The 25262-nt window shown below is 41.1% G+C and overlaps 1 protein-coding gene across 2 annotated transcripts in view; it reads left to right on the forward strand.

Moving 5' to 3' along the window:
- The window catches only part of LOC132807012 (KH domain-containing, RNA-binding, signal transduction-associated protein 2-like), a 556391-nt gene that overhangs the window by 477858 nt on the left and 53271 nt on the right, over positions 1–25262 (forward strand). For both annotated transcript variants that reach the window (XM_060821296.1, XM_060821305.1), the window contains exon 7: positions 327–409. In XM_060821296.1, coding sequence (XP_060677279.1) covers positions 327–409 — 83 coding nt within the window. The remainder of the gene's footprint in view (positions 1–326; positions 410–25262) is intronic.

A 25262-nucleotide genomic window follows, 5' to 3' on the forward strand; every position in this document is an offset into this window, starting at 1 on the left:
CTGAAGAAGCAGTGGACGCTGGTGCAATTGCAGCATTTAAAAGGGATCTAGATGGCTATATGAATGGGAAGGGTTTAGAGGGATATGGGCCAATTGCTGGCAAATGGGACTAGATTAGGTTAGGATATCTGGTCGGCATTGACGAGTTGGACCAAAGGGTCTGTTTCTGCGCTGTACATCTCTGACTCTATGACTCTTTAAGATTGTTAAGTCTTGCTATGTCCATAATTCCTTCACTGCATCTTTCTCATTTACAGACAGATGTGATCAAGCATCTAATTAGTTTATTGAAGGGTATTGTTTGATCAGTTTTATTATTTCTTCAGGGCTATGATGATGGCTATGGAGGAGAATATGACGAACAAAGCTATGACACCTATGATAATAGCTACGCTAGTCAGGTGGAGAGGTAAGTAAAATGGAAGAGAGTGCTGCATTTTCATATTTGTCTTAATGGTCCTATGTTTAAGAAATAAACCAAGCTATTAAAGACATAAGGAAATAAGTCAAGAAGTATTTTATACTGAATTATCTCTTCACTTGAATTGTGAAGGAATATGGGTGGTTCCGATCTGTATCACCATCGACCAGGGTAGGACACAATTACACGAACAACATGAGGCTATTCTGCCCTTCAACCCTATTCTGCCATTCGACCTGATTATGGCTGAAATGCACCTCAACTCCAGATAACCCACCTCTACTATTTTCTAGCTGGAAAGGTCAAATGGTGAAATGAAGGAAGTAATGAAGGTGTAAAATGAGCATGTACAATGGCTACAATAACAATATGTACCTATTTAGCACATTTTATCTTTTTACAGAAGCATTAACCAACAACATTTAACTTTGTGCAACATTAGATAGTATTAGGGCAGATGACCAAAATCCAAAGAGGGAAGTTTTAAGGAATGTGTCCAAGTAGGAGACAGAGTTAGAGAGACTGGTCTATGAAGGAAACTTTGGAGTCTTGTTGGCTGAAATGGAGGTGCCAGTGTTGCACTGGGGTGAACAAAGTTAAACATCATCCAACACCAGGTTATAATCCAACAGGTCTTGACGAAGGAGCAGCGCTCCAAAACCTTGTACTTCCAAATAAACTTGCTGGACTATAATCTGGTGTTGTGTGATTTTTAACTTTGTTAGCTGAAAACACAGTCACCAGTGTCAGTTATACCAATCTGGACTCCAGGCATGATTAACAGGGGCAATTATTCCAACATTGCCATTCTTTTTTTTTGTAGATATTTTTATTGAAAGCAAAGATTTTTTATAAAATTGCAGCAACAATAAACCAACAAAAAACATTATAAAAATAAAACAAAAAAAAAGCAACTACAGTACACTCGTGCAAAATAAACAAATCAGTAAAAGCAATAAATAAATACAACAGCTCAGCACAACAAAACATTCGCTTCCAGATTTGAGAGCATTGAGTAATACACACGAGTTTATTTGAAATTCCTCCTTCGAGGACATCAAGTTCACTAAATCAGATTGTCATGGCCACACAAAAGCCCTAGTTAAGATGGCAAATAAATCTATATCCAGGTAGTCCAAAAAGGGCTGCCATATCATAAAAAAATCTCCTGTTTTCTGGTGTACCACATTCATAAAAAAGTCCAAAGGAATGCGTTCTGTGATTAACCTATGCCAACCCAACAGACCTGGGGGACTTTCAGAGATCCAACACATTAGAATATCTTTCCTTACACAAAACATGAGAAAATTAAAAAGATTCTTCCCATGAGTGACGAGAGAAGATATATTGAGTAGGCCCAGGAGAAAAAAGATAGGGTCCATCTTAACCTCGGTCCCCAAGACCGTCTCTATAACACCTGCCACAGCACTCCAACATGTACGGAGCCTGCAGCAAGACCACAGACAATGAGTGAGAGTACTGATACTTATTTTGAACTTAGGATCTCATGAAGATACTCCCATCTTAAATTTTGAGAAACAGTTTGGGGCCAAATGGACCCTGTACAGAATTTTAAGGTGCATGGCATGGGTCTTATTATAGATCAAAATCTTCCTCGCATTTTCGCAAATGTCCTCACATGTCTCCATAGAGATTTCAACCCCTAGTTCTCTGTCACAGACCCCACAAAACCACTCAACGTCTTCTGAAAGATCACCCTCTAACATATGATAAAGAGTACTAATAGAAAGAGTACTTTTTGCGTAAAGCACCCTGTTCCCCATAACAGATCTATAGAGGTCGGTCAAAAGCGTGGTCCCTTTTTGAATAAAATCCCTGACCTGAAAAAGATGAAAAAGGTCTCTGCTAGCTATACCCTACTTATGGGTTATTTGGACAAAGGACATCATTATTTCACCTTCAAATAAATCACCTAAACAGAAGATTCCCCGAGCTGCCCAAAGCCTAAATCTGGGCTCCATTATCCCCAGCTGAAAACCCAGCACAGTAGCTATAGGGGTAAGAAAGAACATTTTGGATATATTATCCTCACTCTGACACATTACCCTCCATGCCTTAATAGTATTAATAACTTATCAGATTATGGCAATATTCCATAACTATCTTCATTTTATCTAAGAACAACAGACTCATGAAGGAATATTTTGCTTGGGTGGCCTCAATATCCAGCCATATTGATGCCAGGTCCTCACAAGCCCAGTCACTAACAAAGGATAGAAGGGAACTGAATTGATGTCTTTTAATATCTGGAAGGTCCACTCTCCCCAACCCATGAGGCAACTGCAATTTAGCCAGCTTGATAAGAGGTCACCTATGGCACCAAATAAAGGAGCTAAACCATTCATTAAGTCTCCGGAAGCATTGCCTAGGAAAAAATTAAGGGAAGCATTCATATAGGGTAAATGGGGAAGGATGTTCATTTTGATAAGAGCTATTTGGCCTAGTCAGGATATTGGAAGCTCCTCCCATCGCTGGAGATCTTGTTTAATCCAGTCAAGTAAATGAGCAAAATTGGCCTGAAACAATTGACCAAAGACAGGAGTAACAAAGATGCCGAAACTAAGAAAATCCACCTGAGACCATTTAAAGGTGAACCATGATCACCCTCCACATCAGGTATTGTCCTAAGAAACCCCCTCCACTCCCCACCATAGGCATAGCCTCCGATTTTGAGAAATTAATCTTATAACCTGAAAAAGAGCCAAATGAATTAATACATTGTATCAATGGGGTATTGAGACCACTGGATTCGACAAAAAAACATGAACATCATCTGCGTATAATATGATCTTATGTAATTTTGACCTACGGATAGCCTCTGCCAGCGACGCGATCACCAGTGTAAAAAGTAATGGTGAGGGGGGACAGCCTTGCCGAGTGCCCCTACAAATATGAAAATTACTAGATCTAACACAATTGGTGAGAACTGCTGCCAGAGGATCACTGTAGAGGACCCTCACCCACTTAATAAAAACCTTCCCCAATCTAAATCGTTCAAAGGTATAAAAGAGATTTGGCAACTCGACCCGATCAAATGCCTTTTCTGCATTCAAGGAGACCACTAATCCCTCAACCCACTGCTGCTGACTTGCTTGAATCATATTCAGCAACCTCCTGACATTATTAGAGGATCTATAGCCCTTTATAAAACTATTGTGGTTGTCTTTAACAATTGAAGGAAGCACAGTTTCCAATCTTAACACAATCTTATCAAAATACACCTTTGCTGCTGTCTTCAGCTGATTCTCAAGTAGATGTTGCTGCTCCCACTTCTGTCATTTCTGACTGGCAGATTAAGATTAAGAAATAATTATCCCTCTGGCATAAGCCTTAGAAGTCTCCCAAAAAATAGACGGGTTACTGGCCAATTCCGAATTGGTGTCTGAAAACACCTCAAATTAATTGAAGAAATATTCAATGAACTTACTATCCTTAAGAATAAAGGGATCCATTCGCCAGTGCCAAGAGCCTGCAACACTGCCTTGAGCCTGTCTCTAAATATACTGCAGCGTGGTCAGAAATGGTGATATTTCCAATTGTACAGGATGTTACCAAATCCAAGGATAATGCAGAGGTTAGGAAAAGATCAATCCTAGTATGTCATTTGTACGGATTAGAAAAGAATATAAAATCCCCTACCCATGGGGTGGAGACACCTCCAGACATCCACCAATCCCAGTTCAGCACATAAGTCTCACATTTAAAGAAAGTGTTGGGGGGCCTCTAGGCATTCAGTCCACCATGGGATCGATGAGGCAATTAAAGTCTCCTCCTATAATTATCTGCTGCGGCACAAGAACCAACAGTTTGGAGATTGCATCTACCAAAAATTTAAGGTGGTACGCTGGGGGCAATAAACACTGAAAATACCATACTCTTCTTCATGTATTGAGGCTTTAAGAATGATAAACCGTCAATACTCATCTTTAATCTGATCTAATAACTTAAATGAAATATTCTTCCTAATAAGTATTGCCAATCCCCTGCTCCTAGTATTAAAGGAGGAGACGTAAACCCGATCAAACCCATTCTGCTGCAGTTTCAAATGTTCCTTATCATCGCGATGAATCCCCTGCAAAAGGGTAATATCCACTCGCTCCTTTCTAAGGCTAGAAAGCACCTTTTTCCTCTTAACTGGTGAATATTCCAGGTACACCATTTGAGGACACAATTAGCCATGACTCTCTACACATCATTTGTTGTAGAGGCTCCACAAAGGTAGAATTTGACTTACAAATTGCTGAGCATAAACAAAAAAAACTCATAAAACCTAAAAAAAACTAAAACTAATACAACTAATATTCTAATAACTATGTATTTAAAAAAGCAACAAACATGAGGCACTTAATGAGGGACTCTACCCCTTGCCCACAGGAGGCACTTACATCTCTCAAAAGCACCTTCATAATTCCTTCCAGCCTGAGCCGCAACACAGGCCTGGGCCAAAACAGGAAAAAGAAAAAATTTTAACAAGGAAATTGAAATAGACACTCTACCCATCCCCAAATATACATTAATACCCATGAATATCAGAAAAAAACTCAGCATTTATTTTCTTTAAGAAACGGAGAGAGAGAAAAGGTAAAAAGGAACACTATTGTCACATCCTTTAAGTTATCTGATCTATTTTAAAGCATCCAAAAAAATTTTCACTTTTTCTGAAGAGTCACATGAGCACATAGATCCATCATAAGTGAATCGAAGCACCGCCGGCTACCTCAGGGAGTACTGGTTACTAGGGTCTCTCAGTCTTCTCTTGGCTTCATCAAAGGACTTCCTTTTATGAATAACAGCTACAGAGGAGTCCTGAAAAAACAATATCTTGGAGCCTTCATAAGTTAAGGCCTGTGGATTCATTCCCTTTATTCTAAGGTCTTTATAACTTTAACTTTCTCCCTGTAACTGTGGAGTCGCATTAGGATCGCGTGAGGGCACTGGTCTGAGCCAGGCCTGTGCACCACAATCCAATGGGCCCACTCAACTTTCCCCTGGTCCAACGCAGTCTCCAGGCCCAGAAATTGTGGCAGCCAGCTTTCAAAGAAGCTCACTAGCTGGTCACCTTGTAGTCCCTCCAGCAGCCCTACAGTGCAAAAACATCCTTCTGCCCACCTCTGTTCTCGAGGTTGTCCACTTGTTCCAGCCAGGTAAGGACCTGCTTCTCAAGAATCAAATTTGTTCCTTTGAAGAGTCGATCACAGTCTCTGAAGCTGTGGTCCTTCTTTCAATCTCTTCTGTTTGGCATCCAAGGCCTTCCAGCTGCTCCTCGTGCTTGTAGAGCTTGGCCGCAATCAGGTCCAGCCTACTTCAGAACTCCTCTTCAATTGACAACACGATCATGTCTCTCAGTTTCGCAAACTTCATAGCTAGGGCCTGGTGGGAGAGTGACTCCAATGGATAGCAGAGGGGGCTGCAGCTGTGGTCGTAGAAGTGCCCATTGTCGCTGGTGAGTGTTCCATGTGTTGGGACTTGTTGGAACCTTTACCATTTGTCATATTTCTTGGATAGAACAGACTTTAAGACATTTGTATAAGTTCTATAACTCTTTAAATGCTGAATTTTCACAGAAATAACTTAAATGGAGAGTTGAGAGTGCTACTTTGCCTGAACTGTGATGCAGAGCTCAGCAGAGCAGACCTCTCAGATCACTGCCATCTTGGATCCCACAAACATTGCCATTCTGTATGGGAATTGGGATGTCACTATGTGGAGTCAACAATATAGACAGGCTGAAACTACCTGCATGTCTTATGTCAAGAAAAAAATATAAAAGAAAAAGGAAATAAACTAAAATTGTGATTGATCCTGAAAGTTCCAGAACAAATGGAAATGAATGACATTTAAGTAATGTATAAACAAAATTTTTTTAAAATCTCCAATCAGACGAATGACAGCATTGTTAGAAAGCCTGAATTGTATTTTAGAACAAAAATAAGAAATCAAAAAATGTGTGGAGCAGGACTGGAATGTGTTTTTGATTCTAAATTAGTTTATAATTTAAACAAAGCTTGGCAGTTGGCCATAATTGATTGGCACATCATGAATGATAACCCATCTATCAATTAGTCCATTTGTCAACCAATCAGCAGTCTCATCTCATCTGGTATAAATATTGTTTTGCTTTTACTTTAGTTGTTATGAGTTGTCCTGACACGTGCAAGGTGAGAAACTTCAACAAAATATTTCTGGTTTTCAGCAATACAAATGATTCTAGTGATTCAAGTAATTGTCATCACTCTAGGAAGTGTAGACATAGCAAAACTTAACAAGTTTATAGTAATGCTGGTAAGTTCAGTGAAACTAATGTTTCTAGAAATGCGGGTAAGTCTAGTGGTAGTGTAAATTTTGTGTTTCTGATCTTTCTAGCAATTATTGTGATATTGATAACTCCTCAGGTAAAATGTAACACTTGTCTGGAGTGCCTTGTATTGATTAGAAGAAAGGATAATGCTGGCAGAAATCCCATTGTTGTAAGTGATGTGTCCCTTACCTTACTGAATACAAAGCCCTTCTGATGAGACAGATGGAGGGTCGGCAAAATGCAGTTCAGACTACAGAGTGTGCCCTGGTGAAGGAGGAGTTATGTTTATCAAAAAAAGTCTCCAAAATATTTTCAATATCTTTTCCATTCCTATCAAATGAACAAACGCTGAATCCTGTTAATTGTGTTTTCCTAAATAGCTAGAACTTTGTGGTTCTGACTTTTTTTAACCAGCTTTATTTATGCACAGCTTAATCCATTGTAACCGTAAGCAATGACAGTCTATTGAACAATATTTTCTGCAATGACAAGTGCTGGTGAAATAGTAGTAGAGATCGGCCGAAATGCTGGTCCTCCATGTCTATTGATCCTTGTCTTTCCTCTCCAGGGACCTCCCATTTTTGTTTCAAGTTGTCTAAAATCATCATCATTTTTCTCCCTCTTCTGCTTTTCTCTCTCTCTCTCTTTCTATCTCTGTACCTCTCTTGATAGTTTACTCTACAATCCTAGAATTAACCTGATGGTAAATCTATCACTCTGATTCTGGCTCCACTACATGACTTGAGCACAAAATCAGAATTACACTGCAATGAAGGTCTGAAGTGTTGATATTGGCCACGTGACTAGATGATTGTGAAAAGTTGTTTGCCACATCCTATAACAATGTACAATACACCCCCATGATATTCAATCTCAGCATCAACAGTTTAACAAAGAATTACTGTTACTTAGATTCTGCTCCCTGGAGATCCATTTCTTGAGTTAATCACTCTTAAGGATAAAATCTGCTGTTGGTGACAATGGCGAATGAATGCTTGCTGGTAATTGATAATTATCTATAGCCTACAAAGCGCCACAGGCATCTCTCTGCAGTAGAAGGAGCAATTAGTTATGTGGATTGAGGGACACCACTCCACATTATTGAACTACCACAGTCAGTGTGGGGAATGTAGGATCAGGAGTAAACCATTCAGCCCCTTGAGCCTGTTCCACCATTTAATGAGTTTGTGACTGATTGCGGCCTAACCCAATATTATACCTGCCCTCAGCCCATATCCCTTAATACCTTTGCTTCACAAAAATTTATCTATCTCAGATTTAAAACTAACTAATAAATTCACACTGAAAGCATCATTCTGCACTATATGTTAGCCATCCAACCAGCTGATTTAACTAAATTTATAATATTATGTGATCTAAGGTGGCATTTATCCAGAGATATTTCTAGCCTCCTGTGCAAAGATATTTGACTGAAGATTGCCTGTGCCACATTTGAACCTTGGTTCGTTTGCTTTCATGTTAACCTTTGATTCCACATCAAATGCTATATCTAACTTCTCTTCATACTTTGGCTTGATTGTTAAGGCATGTCATTAAATCCCCAAGACCCCAAGTGACTTTCAAGTGGTGGTGTTCAATTGTAAAGTTAAGCAGAGCTTTCCTGTCCTTCGCTTGATTCGGTTCTATGACATTAACTGAAGTGAAACAGGAGATTTTCTACCTTTGTAAAATTCTACTCTGTCGTAATACCACCAAACAAACGGACACATTCTTTATGCATCTTTTTATTGAGGCAACACATTGCCCATATTTGTCAACCCAATAATCACTGAAAGGCCTTGCTGTGTTATCCAAGAGAAAGTGAGGACTGCAGGTGCTGGAGATCAGAGTCAAAAAGTGTAGTGCTGGAAAGGCACAGCAGGTCAGGCAGCATCCGAGGAGCTGGCGAATCGATATTCCGGGCATAAGCCCTTCATCAGGAATTTTGATGTATTATCAAAAGAGCTGAGGTTGATATTAGAATTCAGGATTATATGACATTCGGAATTCACTGGGACTGGCAGAGGGACAGCCTACTAGTACGTGGAAGTTCTAAAAGTCAGTAAAGTATGTTAGACTGAAAACAAAAAAAATACTGGAAATCACAGCAGATCAGGCAGCACTTATGGAGAGAGGTTAAGCTAATGTTTCAACTCTAGATGATTCTGCATCAAAGCTGGTGTGAAGTGTGGAGCAGGCAGCATTTATGCGATAGGTGGAGGGAGGGGTGCAGGGTTGGGGGGATGAATGTGGAGTGCTGGGGGAGAATGCAGATAAAGTGATTGGAATGTGAGAATGGTAGAACAAAGATGTGTCTAACTACCAAACAAGAAAGAACAGACAGTCCCACTGGAGTGGGAGATAGGGGGAGAGGACTCGGTGACAGGGAGTGTAACATGTAAAGCTAAAAGGGGAAGGAATGAAAATGGGTTCACAATCTGAAGGTGTTGAACTCAATATTAAGTCCAGAGGTTGAGAAGTGCCTTGTCTGAAGATGAGATGTTATTCATCCAATTTGTGCTGTGATTCGCTGGATCATTGCAGCATGTCAAGGACAGACAAGTGGGCATGTGAGCAGGATGCTGTGTTAAAATGACCAGCTAAACAGTGGTTTCTGTGCACATCCACTTCATTACCAGATCGTGTTAGCTTTGCTGGTAAGTTTTTGAGAATGTGGTAGTGACCCACATGAGGCAATTACTTTTTACAAGGTGTGCTGTTTGAAGGAGTTTGGAGTCAGAAGTTGGATTGGCTCATTACAATGCTGGCAGCTGTGAGGGCCTACAGGCATATACTATTCATCACTGAGACATTTAAGCAGTCCTTCCTGTATAAGCCAAGATGGCACAGCCAGAGCTTATCCATTTGACTAACAGCAGGATCATGATGTCACATTCATGAACTCAATGCTGAAAGTAGTTTAATGACCTTGGCAGAGCAGAAAAGGAGAGGCTGGTGAAACATTTGATCACATGCTGATGTGTGGATCATCCCAAACCCCTCACGTTACCTGCTCGAGTGCATCACTCTCTACATCTTGTGCGCACATCCATCCCTATGTCTCTGTGGACTTCCTCATACCCACCTCGGACTGTATACCCTGACAAACCCCTCCTCCTTACGCTTTCTCTCTCTCAGTCACACTCAACAAATGCTCTCTGTCCATTAAGCACACGCCATTGCATTCAATTGTAGATTCACTTATAGATGCCAAGTATCATGGGAGAGGGAAAAAAAATCTGAGGTGCTTCTCTAGCCAAATCTGTGACAATAACAATGGAGGAGAAAATTCTGGAAATAATGCTGAGAGTACCTGACCAGGGGAGAGGGAGGGGGATCATCAAACTACCTAGTGACAGAATTAAATATGACACAGTCATGTGGCATACAATGCTCACACAATTTGGCTTAATGTCAACGACAACTGAACAATAATTATGCATACAACGATCACTTAAAACATTTTGACAGTTTCTGGGCCAATTTTTAAAATAAATTTCTCATAGAGGAGTGAATGTGTGTCGCTCTGATCCTTGGGAAGTTGGAGGAGACTGCCTGGATTCTCTTGGGTTTCAAAGAATGAGAGGTGATTTCATTGACACTTGTTAAATTCCTATAGATTTGTCAGGACAGATGCAGAAAGGTGTTCTCGCTGGTTTGCAGAGGTGGGAGGGGTTGTAGAACCAGCAGCCACAATCTCACAATAAGAGGAGGTAATTTCAGATTGAAGTAAGAATAAATGTATTCTCTCAGCAGCTGTTGAATCTTTGGAATTAGCTACTCTAGAGGCCTGTGCTGGCTTGGTCATTGATTACATTCAAGATCGCTAGAAAGATTAAACCAGGGCCATGAAATATCCTTGACAAGTTTGATTGAAGGGAATCTCAAGACGTTTTATATGTATGTTAGGAACAAGATATTAAGTAGGGAAAGAGAATGTCCACTCAAGGACAAAGAGGGAATTTATGCATAGAGTCATAGAGATGTACAGCATGGAAACAGATCCTTCGGTCCAATTTGTCCATGCCGACCAGACATCACAACCCAATCTAGTCCCACCCGCCAGCATCCAGCCCATATCCCTCCAAACCCTTCCTATTCATTTACCATCTAAATGCCCCTTAAATGTACAATTGTACCAGCCTCCACCACATCCTCTGGCAGCTCATTCCATACACATACCATCTGCATGAAAAGGTTGCCCCTTAGGTCTCTTTTATATCTTTCCCCTCTCACCCTAAACCTATGCCCTCTAGTTCTGGATTCCCTGACCCCAGGGAAAAGACTTTGTCTATTTATCCTATCTATGCCCCTCATAATTTTATAAACCTCTATAAGGTCACCCCCTCAGCCTTCAATGCTCCAGGGAAAACAGCCCCTGTTCAGCCTCTCCCTATACTCAAATCCTCCAACCTTGGCAACATTCTTGGAAATCTTTTCTGAACCCTTTCAAGTCTCACAACATCTTTCCAATAGGAAGGAGACCAAAATTGTATATACTATTCCTACAGTAGCCTAACCAATGTCCTGTACAGCCGCAACATGACCTCCCAACTCCTGTACTCAATACTCTGACCAATAAAGGAAAGCATACCAAACACCTTCTTTACTACCCAATCTACCTGCAACTCCACTTTCAAGGAGCTATGAACCTGTACTCCAAGGTCTCTTTGTGCAGCAAAGTGCAGCATGTGCAGCACCTCGCATTTATCTGAATTAAACTCCATCTGCCACTTCTCAGCCCATTGGCCCACCTGGTCCAGATCCTGTTGTAATCTGAGGTAATCCACTTCCGTGTCCACTACAGCCCCAATTTTGGTGTCATCCACAAACTTACTAACTGTACCTCCTATGCTTGCATCCAAATTGTTTATGTAAATGACAAAAAGTAGAGGACCCAGCACCGATCCTTGTGGCACTCCACTGATCACAGGCCTCCAGTCTGAAAAACAACCATCCACCACCACTCTCTGTCTTCTACCTTTGAACAAGTTCTGTATCCAAATGGCTAGTTCTCCCTGTATTCCATGAGGTCTAACCTTGCTAATCAGTCTCCCATGGGGAACCTTGTTGAACGCCTTACTGAAGTCCATATAGATCACATATACCGCTCTGCCCTCATCAATCCTCTTCATTACTTCTTCAAGAAACTCAATCAAGCTTGTGAGACATGATTTCTCACGCACAAAGCCATGTTGACTATCCCTAATCAGTCCTTGTCTTTCCAAATACATATACATCCTGTTCCTCAGGATTCCCTCCAACAACTTGCTCACCACTGAGGTCAGGCTATAGTTCCTTGACTTGTCTTTACCACCCTTCTTAAACAATGGCACCACATTTGCCAACCTCCAGTCTTCCAGCACCACACCTGTGACTATCGATGATACAAATATCTCAGCAAGCGACCCAGCAATCACTTCTCTAGCTTCCCACAGAGTTCTCGGGTACACCTGATCAGGTCCTGGAGATTTATCCACCTTTAACCATTTCAAGACATCCAACACCTCCTCCTCTGTAATCTGGACATTTTGCAAGATGTCACCATCTATTTCCCTATAGTCTATATCTTCCATATCCTTTTCCATAGTAAATACTGATGCAAAATATTCATTTAGGATCTCCCCCATTTTCTGTGGCTCCACACAAAGGCCGCCTTGCTGATCTTTGAGGGGCCTTATTCTCTCCCTAGGATTCTCCTTAATTCTATTTGCCAAAGTTATCTCATGTCCTCGTTTTGCCCTCCTGATTTCCCTCTTAAGTATACTCCTACTTCCTTTATACTCTTCTAAGGATTCACTCAATCTATCCTGTCTATACCTGACATACGCTTCCTTCTTTTTCTTAACTAAACCCTCAATTTCTTTAGTCATCCAGCATTCCCTATGTGTACCAGCCTTCCCTTTCACCATGGCAGGAATGTACTTTCTCTGGATTCTTCTAATCTCATTTTTGAAGGCTTTCCATTTTCCAGCCATCCCTTCACCTGCGAGCATCTGCCTCCAATCAGCTTTCCAAAGTTCTTGGTTAATACCATCAAAATTAGCCTTTCTCAAATTTAGAACTTTTAGATCTGGTCTATCCTTTTCCATCACTATTTTAAATCTAATAGAATTATGGCCGCTGGCCCCAAAGTGCTCCCTCACTGACACCTCAGTCACCTGCCCTGCCTTATTTCCCAAGAGTAGGTCGATTTTTGCACCTTTGCTATTAGGTACATCCACATACTGAATCAGAAAATTGTCTTGTACACACTTAGGAAATTCCTCTCCATCTTAACCTTTAACACTATGGCAGTCCCAGTCGATGTTTGGAAAGTTAAAATCCCCTACCATAACTACCCTATTATTCTTCCAGATAGCTGAGATCTCCTTACAAGTTTGTTTCACAATTTTCCTCTGACTATTGGGGTGACTATAATACAATCCCAATAAGGAGATCATCCCTTTCTTATTTTTCAGTTCCACCCAAATAACTTCCCTGGATGTATTTCCAGGAATATCCTTCCTCAGCACAGCTGTAATGCTATCCCTTATCAAAAATGCCACTCCCCCTCCTCTCTTGCCTCCCTTTCTATCCTTCCTGTAGCATTTGTATCCTGGAACATTAAGCTGCCAGTCCTGCCCATCCCTGAGCCTTGTTTCTGTAATTGCTATGATATCCCAGTCCCATGTTCCAAACCATGCCCTGAGTTCATCTGCATTCCCTGTTAGGTTCCCTTGCATTGAAATAAATGCAGTTTAATTTATTAGTCCTACCTTGCCCCTGCCTGCCCTGACTGTTTGACTTGCTTCTGTTCTCAGCTGTACCCATCTCAGATTGATCTCTTTCTTCACTAACTCCCTAGGTCACCGCCTCCACCCCCACCCCCACCTTATTAGTTTAAATCCTCCCAAGCAGTTCTAGCAAATTTCCCTGCCAGTATATTAGTCCCCTTCCAATTTCGGTGCAATCCGTCCTTCTTGTACAGGTCACTTCTACCCCAAAAGAGATTTCAATGATCCAAAAATGTGAATCCTTCTCCCATACACCAGCTCCTCAGCCATGCATTCATCTGCTCTATTCTCCCATTCCTGGGAGTAATCCAGATATTACTGCCCTTGAGAACCTCCTTTTTAAATTTCTGCCTAACTCTCTGTAATCTCCCTTCAGAATCTCAACTTTTTCCCTTCCTATGTCGTTGGTTCCAATGTGGACAATGACCTCATGCTGGCCCCTCTCCCCCGTGAGAACATTCTGCACCCTCTCTGAGACATCCTTGATCCTGGCACCAGGGAAACAACACACCATTCTGCTTTTTCTCTGCTGGCCACAGAAACATCTGTCTGTACCTCGGACTACACAATTGATCTCTTGGGAGCCGACGTTCCCCTTGTTGCATTAGAGCCAGTCTCAATACCAGAAACTTGGCTGTTTGTGCTACGTTCCCCTGAGAATCCATCACTTCCTACATTTTCCAAAACAGCATACCTGTTTGAAATGGGTATATCCACAAAAGACTCCTGCGCTAGCTGCCTACCTCTCATACCCTTCCTGTAGTTAACCCATCTATGTGACTGTATCTGAGACTTTCCCCCCTTCCTATAACTGCCATTCATCACATATTGTAGCTGTTGAAAATTCCTCATCATTTTTCTGTTTCTCCAACCAATCCCCTTGATCTGATAAGATTTGCATCCAACAGCATTTATGGCAGATATAATCCGCAGTAACCCTTAAACTCTCTTTAAATTCCCACATCTGACAAGAAGTACATATCACTGCAAAGGCCATCCTTCACAATCTACCGACCCAGAAAATAACACCGTCTTATTCCTCTACAAACACTGCTAGAAGAGATGGGTGAGATCCTTATGATTACTTTGTATCAGTATTCACCAAGGAGGAGGACGTGGTAAGATTAGGGAGGGGTATATTGATATTCTGAGGCATGTTGATACTAAGAAGGAGGAGGTGTTAGATGTCTTGAAAAACATTAAGTTGGATAAGTTCCCAGAGCCTGATGGGAACTATCCTAGGATACTGAGGAAAGCAAGGGAGAAAACTGCTGGGGCCTTAACAGAGATCTTTGTACCTTCTTTAGCCTAAGAGGAGGTCCCAAAAGTCTGGAGAATTGCCAATGTTGTTCCTTTGTTAAAGAAAGGCAACAGTGCACTGAGGGAGCTGGATTAATGTCAGGGACTTACCACGTGTAAATAGCGGGTGACTTGGTGACAGGATACTAGCCTGCATAGAGTTATTTCACTACCCAGTAATAACATCAAACATTAATCCTCCTGCTAATGCTCAGTATTAAGTGTTTATCCATTTTGTTGACTTTTGGAAGTTTTATAATCCACTTCAGAAACTTGCTGCTGGCTGTTACAGGGGATTTACAATGGGGAATGTATTAGATATTAGTTATAATGTTGTATTTGCTACTACAGATTCACAATGATACACAGTATTGTAAAAGGAAGCCATTCATCCCATTAATGCCTGTGCTAGCTTCTTGAAAGCGCTCTCCAATTAGTCCCACTCACCACACTGCATCAAGCTGGACATTCCAATGTAGTACTGAACAAATACTTCAGGAGGTGCTCATTCTTTGATGCGATGTTGAACCAAGGCCCTAGCTATCTGAAACAAAGTATTCCTTTTGCATTCTTTCAAAAATTACCTGAGGGATTTCTCTCTGGTCTCCTAGAAGATACTTATCCTTGAATCAAGACCACAAAAGCAGGTTAGCTTGTCACTATCACATCATATTTCAGGGTGCCTTCCTGTCTATAACTTAGCTGATGTGTTTCCTAGATTACAACAGTGACTATTTTGAAAGTATTTGATTGTAAGGCCCTCTGAGATGCTGTATGGTCATGTAAATTGTTTTCTCAATGCAAGGTTTTCTTTGGGGGAGGCTGTGTTCTAGTGGTAAAGTTAACAGACTAGTAATTCAGAGACCCAAGCTACTGCACAGCAGCTGTCAGGGAATTCAAATTCAATTAATAAAATTTAGAATTGGAAGGTAGTAGCAGTGACCATGAAAATATCATCAATTGCCATAAAAATCACATCTGGTTTTCTAACACCCAGATCCAAGTAATTTTCTTTGACACTTGCTGCCCTCTAAAATAGTCTGGCAATGCTCCCAATTCAAGGACAGTTTAGAATGAGTACCAAATGCCTACCATTGGTGTCATATCCTGTGGAAATAATATCTAAGTTTCTTATCTCCGCTCGGACACTCAAAATGAATTCATACGATCACTTATTGCACAAAAGAAGTTTTCTGGGTGTTGCGGCAATTACTGCAAATTTGTGTCATTTAGATGCCACAACTTAGAACTTTGCATACGTCTCCTTATTCCCTACAAAATAATTACATTGATTTGAATCTCTTCAACTCATATCAGAGAGTGGGTGTGGACTTGTTGGGCCGAAGGGCCTGTTTCCACACTGTAGGGAATCTAATAAAAAAAAGTAAACACAAAGAAAACAAAGAACCGCAGACACTGGAAGCTTGAACAAAAACAGAAATTGCTGGGGAAACTCAGCAGGTCTGGCAGCATCTATGGAGAGAAAGCAGAGTTAACATTTCAGGTCGAGTGACCTTTAGTTCTGAACAGAGTTCTGAAGAAGGGTCACAGGAGAACCCTACTCTTCCAACCGCAGCAAGGACAGAACGCCCCTGGACCTCACCTTCAACTCCATCAACCTCTACATACATTGCATCATCCTCCGCCATTTCTGCCACCTACAAACAGACCCCACCACCAGAGATATATTTGCCTCCCCACCCCTAACCACTTTCTGTAAAGACCGTTCCCTCTGCGACTACCTGATCAGGTCCACGCCCTCCAACAACCCACCCTCCCGTCGTGGCACCTTCCCCTGCTACTGCAGGAATTGCAAAACCTATACCCACACCTCCCCCTCACCTCAGTCCAAGGCCCCAAACAAACCTTCCACTTCCATACATGTCATTAACTGTACCTGTTCCTCCCGATGCGGTCTCCTCTACATCGGGCAGACAGGTTGCCTACATGCAGAGCACATCAGATAACATCTCCGGGGCACCCACAACAACCAATCCCACCGTCCCGTGACCAAACAGTTCAATTCACCCCCCCCCCCCCCCCCACACTCTGCCAAGGACATGCAAGTCCTGAGCCACCTCCATCGTCATTCCTTCACCACCTGACACCTGAAGGAAGAATGCCTCATCTTCTGCCTCGGGACCCTCCAACCCCATGGCATCAATGTGGATTTCACCAGATTCCTCATTTCCCCTGTCCCCACCTTATCCCAGATCCAACCTTCCAACTTAGCACTGCCCTCAAGATCTGTCCTACATGTCCATCTTCCTTCCCACCTATCCACTCCACCTTCCTCTCTGAACTATCACCATTACCCCCACCTCTGTCTACCTATCACACTCTCAGCTACCTTCCGCACAGCCCAACCACCTCCCCCCCACCCCACCCCCATTTATCTCTCCACCGTCTCAGTTCACAAGCTTCATTCCTGTTGAAGGGCTTTTGCCTGAAACATCTATTCTCCTGCTCCTCAGATGCTGGCTGACCGGCTGTGCTTTTCCAGCACCCCACTCTCAATTCTGATCTCCAGCATCTGCAGTCCTCACTTTCTTCTGAAATGTGTGGGGCTTGGTAAGGGACATGAAAAGAAGTGTTCAGGTTCTAAGATTATTGAACTCAATATTGAGTTCTCATACTAATAATAAATGATTCTTAATAAATGCATTCGCATGCCTGTTGAATATAAATTTTGGTTAGCTCCATGACAACTTTCCATTGTTAAAAGTGAGAGCAGAAATGTCACAAATATCACAAATATCACACTCTTAGTAGCTCTTGCCACTTACCTATATATCTAGTTTGCAGACATTGTCTTTAGAATGATGTTGAAGTATTGAAGTATACAGGTCAACAAAGGGTAACAGTGCCCACAAACAGCCATTTGTTTGTATTTAAGCACAATTCACATAGAATGTGTTGTTTTCAGACTTGGACGACTATTGATTTGATGGTTGGAAGATTGCTGCCTTTGCTTCTCTTCTTGACAGTGACAGATATGCAGATTACCCTTAGATTTCCTTCCTGAAGAATGTCTTCCCTGCAGAAACAGGCAATTTATTATTTCTTACCTGATAATATAGTCATTCTTTTCTCAGTGACTAACGTGTAATTCATAGGATGACAATTGACATAAATGTCAATCAGGATCATTTTTTCATAAACACCTCAGGTTTTCCATTCATTGTAGACTGTAGGACCTCACTAACCACATTATGTGATTAACTGTTTGATTTATTGCATTTCTGACACTATGCCTCTGATTTGCACAATTTCTGAAAGCAAATTATTGTTTTGTGGATAAAGCGTTCACTTTTAATAACTGGGTACTGTCTGTACCTGTGAGGATTTGTTGCTCTACAGTGATAACAAGGACCTCACTGGTGCTGTGCTCGCTGTGATATTTCCCATGTATCATTTGCTGCTTTATACTTTAAGAATTGAATGGTGTGTCCTGATCTCCGATATTATACCAAGCTTAATCTCCTTCACTTCGGATTAATATGTTATTTCAGGCTTCTGTTTCACTTACCATCTGAATGGTTTTGTTTAGAGTTAGGTCATCTTTAGACTGTAATTATACTGGTAAATATTCCTCAATACTACTTATAATAATCCTGTTTCTTATGAATTCTGATTTTAATTCATCATGGTCACATTTCTTTACTAATATGTGGATGTCAACACTTCAATCATCTGCATTGTGAATTAATCAGGATTTACCTGTCTGCTGAACTTTACTATTATATCTTGCTCTGACAGCAATTTTATTAGTTCTAAAGTTGAAGTAGTTGAGAAAGGCTTTCCTTACCTCTTCAAAAATATTTATTGCTTCATCTGTCATTTACTAGCTATAATGCCATCATTTGTACACCCAGTTGTGTACAGAGTGTATTTGCTTATTCAACTTCTGATTTAGTATGTAATTTGGAATCTATTCTCTATCTGAGAAGTTATTTTCTTCAGGATATCCAATTCAATATTATATTTGACCAATGTCTGAAGGTGGACCTTCTTGGCAATATTAATTCCAATGCCATGTTGAGGATTGCAATAAGAGTTTCTTCAGTAGGATTCTTGAATCTTCAGTAGTTTCCTGCTGCTAAATGTACTATATGAGCAGATGACTTAAAATAGAATCTGAAGATAACACACCACTGCTCACCATGCAGTCTATTCAAACCCAATCTATTCTCATACCTATCACCTTGTATGGGGATACATTTTCACATCGCTGCATGTACTACTGTTCATAATGATGATTGCTATTACCATCCTCTTTGAATGAGGAAATTATAATCCCTGCTTAGACTCATGTGGTAGAGGAAAATATTGTTACAGGAAAATTTGGGGACAACCAGATGTTAGGCCTTACGCCTTTGAAATCCTAAGCTGTTCTGCCCACAAATCCACATAACATCAGTACAGGAGGTGGGGAGGAGATGCTTATGGCACTCCTCAATATTAATCCTTTTAGGCCCACAGACAACAACAACAGGCACCACTCTTCAAAAGCATTAAATTGGCTGTTCAAGGTCTTTGGGATATCCAGAGCATACAAAAGGTGCTATGAAAATTCAATTCTTTTTCTCTCTGATTGCAATTAAAATCTATAAACAGTCAGCCCCTCTCTACAGAATGAGTAAATATATTGCTTGGTATTCATTCCTACTGTACCACACTCTAAGAGTTAGCAAGCAAGATGACATCAGTATAGAAGAGCATTGGTATAGATTTGCAATGACTTGAGATGTTATACATTGTGAATGGAGAAAAATATAGAATCATAGAATTTTACGGCATGAAAAGGGGGCCATTTGGCTTCCCACTAAATCTTTGGAAGAGATATCCATTTCTTCTGAGACCCTTTGCTGCCTTCTCCTAGCCTTTGCCTCTCTTGGTGGAGCAATCTGTTTCTTTATTGTTAGCCTCAGTAATTGCAGGGTTAACATCTACCTCTGTTTACCTATTGCTAAAGTTACAGGAAGACATATTCTGCTTGAGCAAGCCTAAATTAATTAAAATGCGTCAGAGATTTGATATCTGACAAACAAACGGAAGATTAATTTGCCGATGTCAATTGAAAGCGGACTCATCAGTCTTAATCTGCTGACAATAGGATTATTACAGCAGCAATTCAGTCTCACCAAGCATCCTGCATTTGTCTCAATGTGAGATTTGAATGGCTATGAGAGATATGGGATGTAATACTACATTTTCATTCTGAAATGTCTTTAAAAGATCTTGCAATGCATGTTATATCAGACTTGTCAAAAATTCTACTGAAGCTAACACCTTGCTTGAAACTTGCAGGTCTTCTTGGACGTGTGAGAAGTGTCCAAGATAATAATTGCTGGTATGACAGGCAACTCTTATAGAGTCATACAGCATAGAAATAGGACCTTAGAGCCAATACAGCAAACATCAAACTACACTAAACCATTTACTTGCAATTGGTCCATAACCTATGATGCCCTGTCATTTTAAGTGCTCATTCAGATGCTTCCTAAATGTTGTGAGAGTAGCTGCATCCTCTCAGGCAGTGTGTCCCATATTTCTACTACCTTCTGGATGATAAAGATATCCTCAGCTCTCCCCTAAAGCACGTACTGCTCACCTTAAACTTGTGCCCTGTGGTCATAGACTCATCTGCAATGGGGAAAGCATTCTCACAATTTACCCTGTCGATGCCTCTCATAATTTTGTATACCTGAATAAGATCTCCCCTCAGCCTTCGCTACTTCAAGGAAAGCAAACCCTGCATGTCTTTGGATTGTGGGAGAAAACCAGAGCATCTAGAGGAAACCCACGCAGATATAGGGAGAATGTGCAAACTCCACACAGACAGTCACCTGAGGCTGGAATCGAACCATGATCCCTGATGCTGTAAGGCTGCAGTGCTAACCACTGAGCCACAAGGCCACCTGTGTGGGACCTTGTCAAAGGTTTTACTGAACTCCATGTAAACTACATCAACTACATTACCCTCATCAACATTTAGTCACTTTTCAAAAATCTCACTTAAATTAATCAGGTAGGATCTCACTCAAACAAATCTGTGCTATCTCTGATCAATCCCTGCCTTTCCAAGTATTAATCCAGTTCCTTAAATATTTTCCAATAATTTTCCAAACACTGATGTAATCTGTAATTACCTGGCCAATCCTTGCTGTCCTTCTGAGGAAAGGAACCATATTAGCTATCTTCTAGTCATCTGGCACTTTGCCTGTGGCCAGCAATGTCTAAAATATCTCCACCATGGGCCCAATAATCTTCTCCCTTGCCTCCCATGTCAGCCTGGGATGCATCTCATCATGTACCTTTGTGCCCACTCCAACATCTAATACCACCTCCTTGTTAATGTTAATGTGTTCTAGAACCTCAACATCCCAACTTAAATCTCTGGTACAATGTCTTTTTCCTCTGTGAATGCAGATGAGAAATATTAATTCAAGACCTCACACATATTCTTTGGTTCCACGTACAGGTTTCCCCTTTAGTCTCTCATAGGCCACATTCTTTCCTTGTGATCCCCTTACTCTTAACATACTTATAAAATGCCTTGGGGTTTCCCATAATCTTATTTGCTAAAGATACTTATTGGTCAATAAAATTTGGAGCTGGAAAAAGCATAGCAGGTCAAGCAGCATCAGAGGAGCAGGAGGGTCAATGTTTCAGGAAGGACCCTTCATCAGGACACATGGCCTGATGAAAGAGCCTGCCCAAAAGGTCGACTCTGACTTTCCAGCATCTGTGGTCCTCAATATCTCCAAAGATATTTCATGATCCCTCTTTGCCCTCCTAATTTCTTTTCTAATGTATCCACTGCACACTCTACACTTTTGAAGTGCCTCCCCTGTTTTTAATGTGCTGCATCTTAGGTATGCTTCCTTCTTTTTCTTTATAAAATGCTCAATATACCTTGACAACACCCATCACTTTTAGATGAACACACTAGCTCTGAAATCTCACTATACTGCTTTTAAAAAAAACTCCCACTTTCCAAACGTAGACTTAGCTGTGAGTAACTGCTCCATGTCTATGTTTACCAGACCCTGTGTAGATATTAAAACTGTCACTCTATTCCTCTCACATCTGTCAGTGACTTGCCGACATATTTGCTTCTCTGCCTGCCTCTAACTTTGGGAGTAAAAAATGAGGTCTGCAGATGCTGGAGATCACAGCTGCAAATGTGTTGCTGGTCAAAGCACAGCAGGTCAGGCAGCATCTCAGGAATAGAGAATTCGACGTTTCGAGCATAAGCCCTTCATCAGGAATAAGAGAGAGAGCCAAGCAGGCTAAGATAAAAGGTAGGGAGGAGGGACTAGGGGGAGGGGTGATGGAGGTGGGATAGGTGGAAGGAGGTCAAGGTGAGGGTGATAGGCCGGAGTGGGGTGGGGGCGGAGAGGTCAGGAAGAGGATTGCAGGTTAGGAGGGCGGTGCTGAGTTGAGGGAACCGACTGAGACAAGGTGGGGGGAGGGGAAATGAGGAAACTGTAGTATAATCCTACAAAGTAATGACACTTTTTTTTATCTTGAAACATCACCCAGTTGGCCTTATTAGAAGAGCCTTCTAGGCATCCTCCCTCAGTACTGCAGTGATGCGTTCCTTTATCAATAATGCTTTCTCTTCCATTCCCACCCCCATCACTCCTGAAACTCCTGTACTCTGGAATGTTGAGCTACCAGCCCTGACCTTTCTTCAAACATGTCTCAGTGATTACAACAATATGATCTTCCCAAGTGCTGATTATTGCTCTAAGCTTATCTGCCTTGCCATCCACAAGACAAGTTCCTTGCATTACAATATGTACACTTTAGCTTTCTAGACTGTACATTTGCCTTATCATGGCCATGTCTACTTCACCTTCTGGACTGTCCTAGTATTCGTATTGACCTTGCTTTCGACTTTACCTCCACTCTGTGCCACACCCCCCCAGCCAAATTAAAACCTCCCCTGGTTTTATAGTTAGATGTTCCTAATGTGGGTTGATCTGTGGCACTGGAGTCCTGATCTTGGCTTGTTCCACAGATAGGAGACCCAAACAAGATTAATTCCAAATAATAAGTTCATTCCTAGGACTGCATTTTGTTATCCTGATTTGGGACCACATAGAGTCAGGTGGGAGAGAAAATAGAGGCCATTAGTTGGATTCAGATGTCCTGACCCTCTTTAGGTGTCTAGTTATTTTCAAAGGTGCAAGAGAAAGTACAGGTCAAGAATCCTACATGCTGGTGATCAGACATCAAATCCTATGTCAATTAAATATACCTACATGACTTTAAGGCAAAACTTCTTGCAGGTTTGTTGATGTACCACCATCAGCTTCGTTTGGAGGCTCACTGAAGATGATCCAAAACCTCATCCTAAGCTACAAATCTTCTCAAAACTCACTAACCACCACCTTTTCATTGGCTGTGCAAACCATCTGTCTCCACCTCACCAGTAATCTTCTGACCCTAATGTTGTTTATTTGACAGATTTATGAGCTACAATGAGGATAATATTTTCTCAGGCATTTATTCAGATAGGCATGTTTAGTTTGACATAATTACTAGCTTTTCAAAGGTTTTCGAATATTATAAGGATTAGGAGTGAAGTTGTTAAATCAGTTATGGGGTTATTAGATGAGTATTGTAAAAAGTTCAGTGGAATAAGGATGTGAGGCAGTTTAACACTGATCTGTGGAGCTGGGGCAGTGTCCTAGTGAATGGAGGTAGATCTTTTAACCTGGCTGCTTTAGCCCAGATCCACCTCCATCATCAGACCTGACTCCAGATCATCCTACCTTCCTTAAGTAAAACCCCTACCATCTGACATTGCAATATCAAGCAAAGTAAGGATTTCCACCTCTAAACCTGATCTCTTATGCATGGTTATATGATCAGCTTAACAACCCACCACTAATGGTAAATAAGTCAATTTGAGATATTCATGATCATCCAATTAGGTAATAGTCATTTTATCTTCCAAAGGTAATTGTGTTAATTTGGTAAAGTATGAGATTAGACGTTTCTGTGGTGGAACTGTGAGTGTGTTTCAAATTGACAGCATGAAGTCACATCACGGAAAGCTCTGGCAACCCATTCCCCAATTTCTTCCACTACACCAATGGCTACCTTAACTTCCACTGTGTAGGTCTTAGCTCATAAATCTCTCACTGCGCTTTTCTCCCTCACCAGCCCTCATTCTCCCCACCCCTCCACCCCTTATCTCTCCATCCTTTCATGTCTTTAGCCCTTCCCATCTCTATTCCTCCGGTTCTCCAAGTCACTCCTTAAAACCTACATCTTAGACCAAGCCTGACCTCACCTACATGATGTCTCGCAGGTGCCTCAATGTCACTGTCTGTTTGATCATGGCCCTGTGAAGCACTTTGACAGAACAGGAATAAACAAATTCTGAGTTAATAAGTATTGTGTTTCTACATTATGATATTTCTTATTAGAAATTTGTGGTAAAGGTTCAAATCTGCAAGTTTTACTGAAAGAAAAAGACATCTACAAATTGAAAGGATTTTAGAATACTCAAACACTTTGAAATAGAATGCATAATTAAAATATTGTAATCATGCAGCATTCAGAAAGCCACATCATTATATCAGATTTTGAAATATAGGGAAAGGAGGAGGCCATTCAGTCCTGCAAACATGTTCCACCAGTGTGATAGATCATGGCTGATCTGCACCGCAGTGCCATTCGTCTGCTTTTTCTCCTTTTTTTATTATTGTCCAATTAAAATAAATCTTGATGAGTCTTGAAAGTTCCTGTTGTCCCTTGTGTTCATGTCCCTTTGAGACAGGAAAATCAGATTTTTGCCACCCTTTATGTGAAGCAGTGGTTCTTGATTTCCCTTCCCTAATAACCTAACTCTAAGATGAGATCCCTTCATTTGTCAGTCTCTCATCAAAGGAAGTAGTTGCTCCCAATCTATCTCCCCTGGAGAATATTTTAAACAGTTCTCATTCTGGAATATACAATAGGGTTTGATAATGTTTGTTCTGTTGATATAGATGATGGTTTATGTTCCTGATTTGTGAAATGCCTGAAACTATGAACAAGTAATTTGAGCCTAGCAATTAATACAGACACATTACTTGAAGTTCTAGTGCTACTTTATATTACATCTGACACGCTGAAAGATTGCTAGTACATTAGAAAAACATTGGAAAGTTTGTCATTATTCAAATACCGAGGCATTTGCTTCCCTCTGGGTAAGCATTGGGAATTGTGACATGAATTTCTAAGTGAAGGTATTTGTGATTTTTTTTGCAGCAATGCACAATCTACAGCAATTGCCTCACCATTGTTTGGTGACTCTTAAAGAAACGGGTTGGTATCTCAATCAATTCCTTTATCCAATCACATGTGGATGTTGTCCGACCACAAAATTATTCATAGATTCTTTCCTAGGGAATGCTGGAAGCCGAAACTCTGCAGTGGAATTAAA

The sequence above is a fragment of the Hemiscyllium ocellatum genome, chromosome 3, assembly GCF_020745735.1.
Source record: "Hemiscyllium ocellatum isolate sHemOce1 chromosome 3, sHemOce1.pat.X.cur, whole genome shotgun sequence".
In the NCBI taxonomy this organism is placed as follows: domain Eukaryota; kingdom Metazoa; phylum Chordata; class Chondrichthyes; order Orectolobiformes; family Hemiscylliidae; genus Hemiscyllium; species Hemiscyllium ocellatum.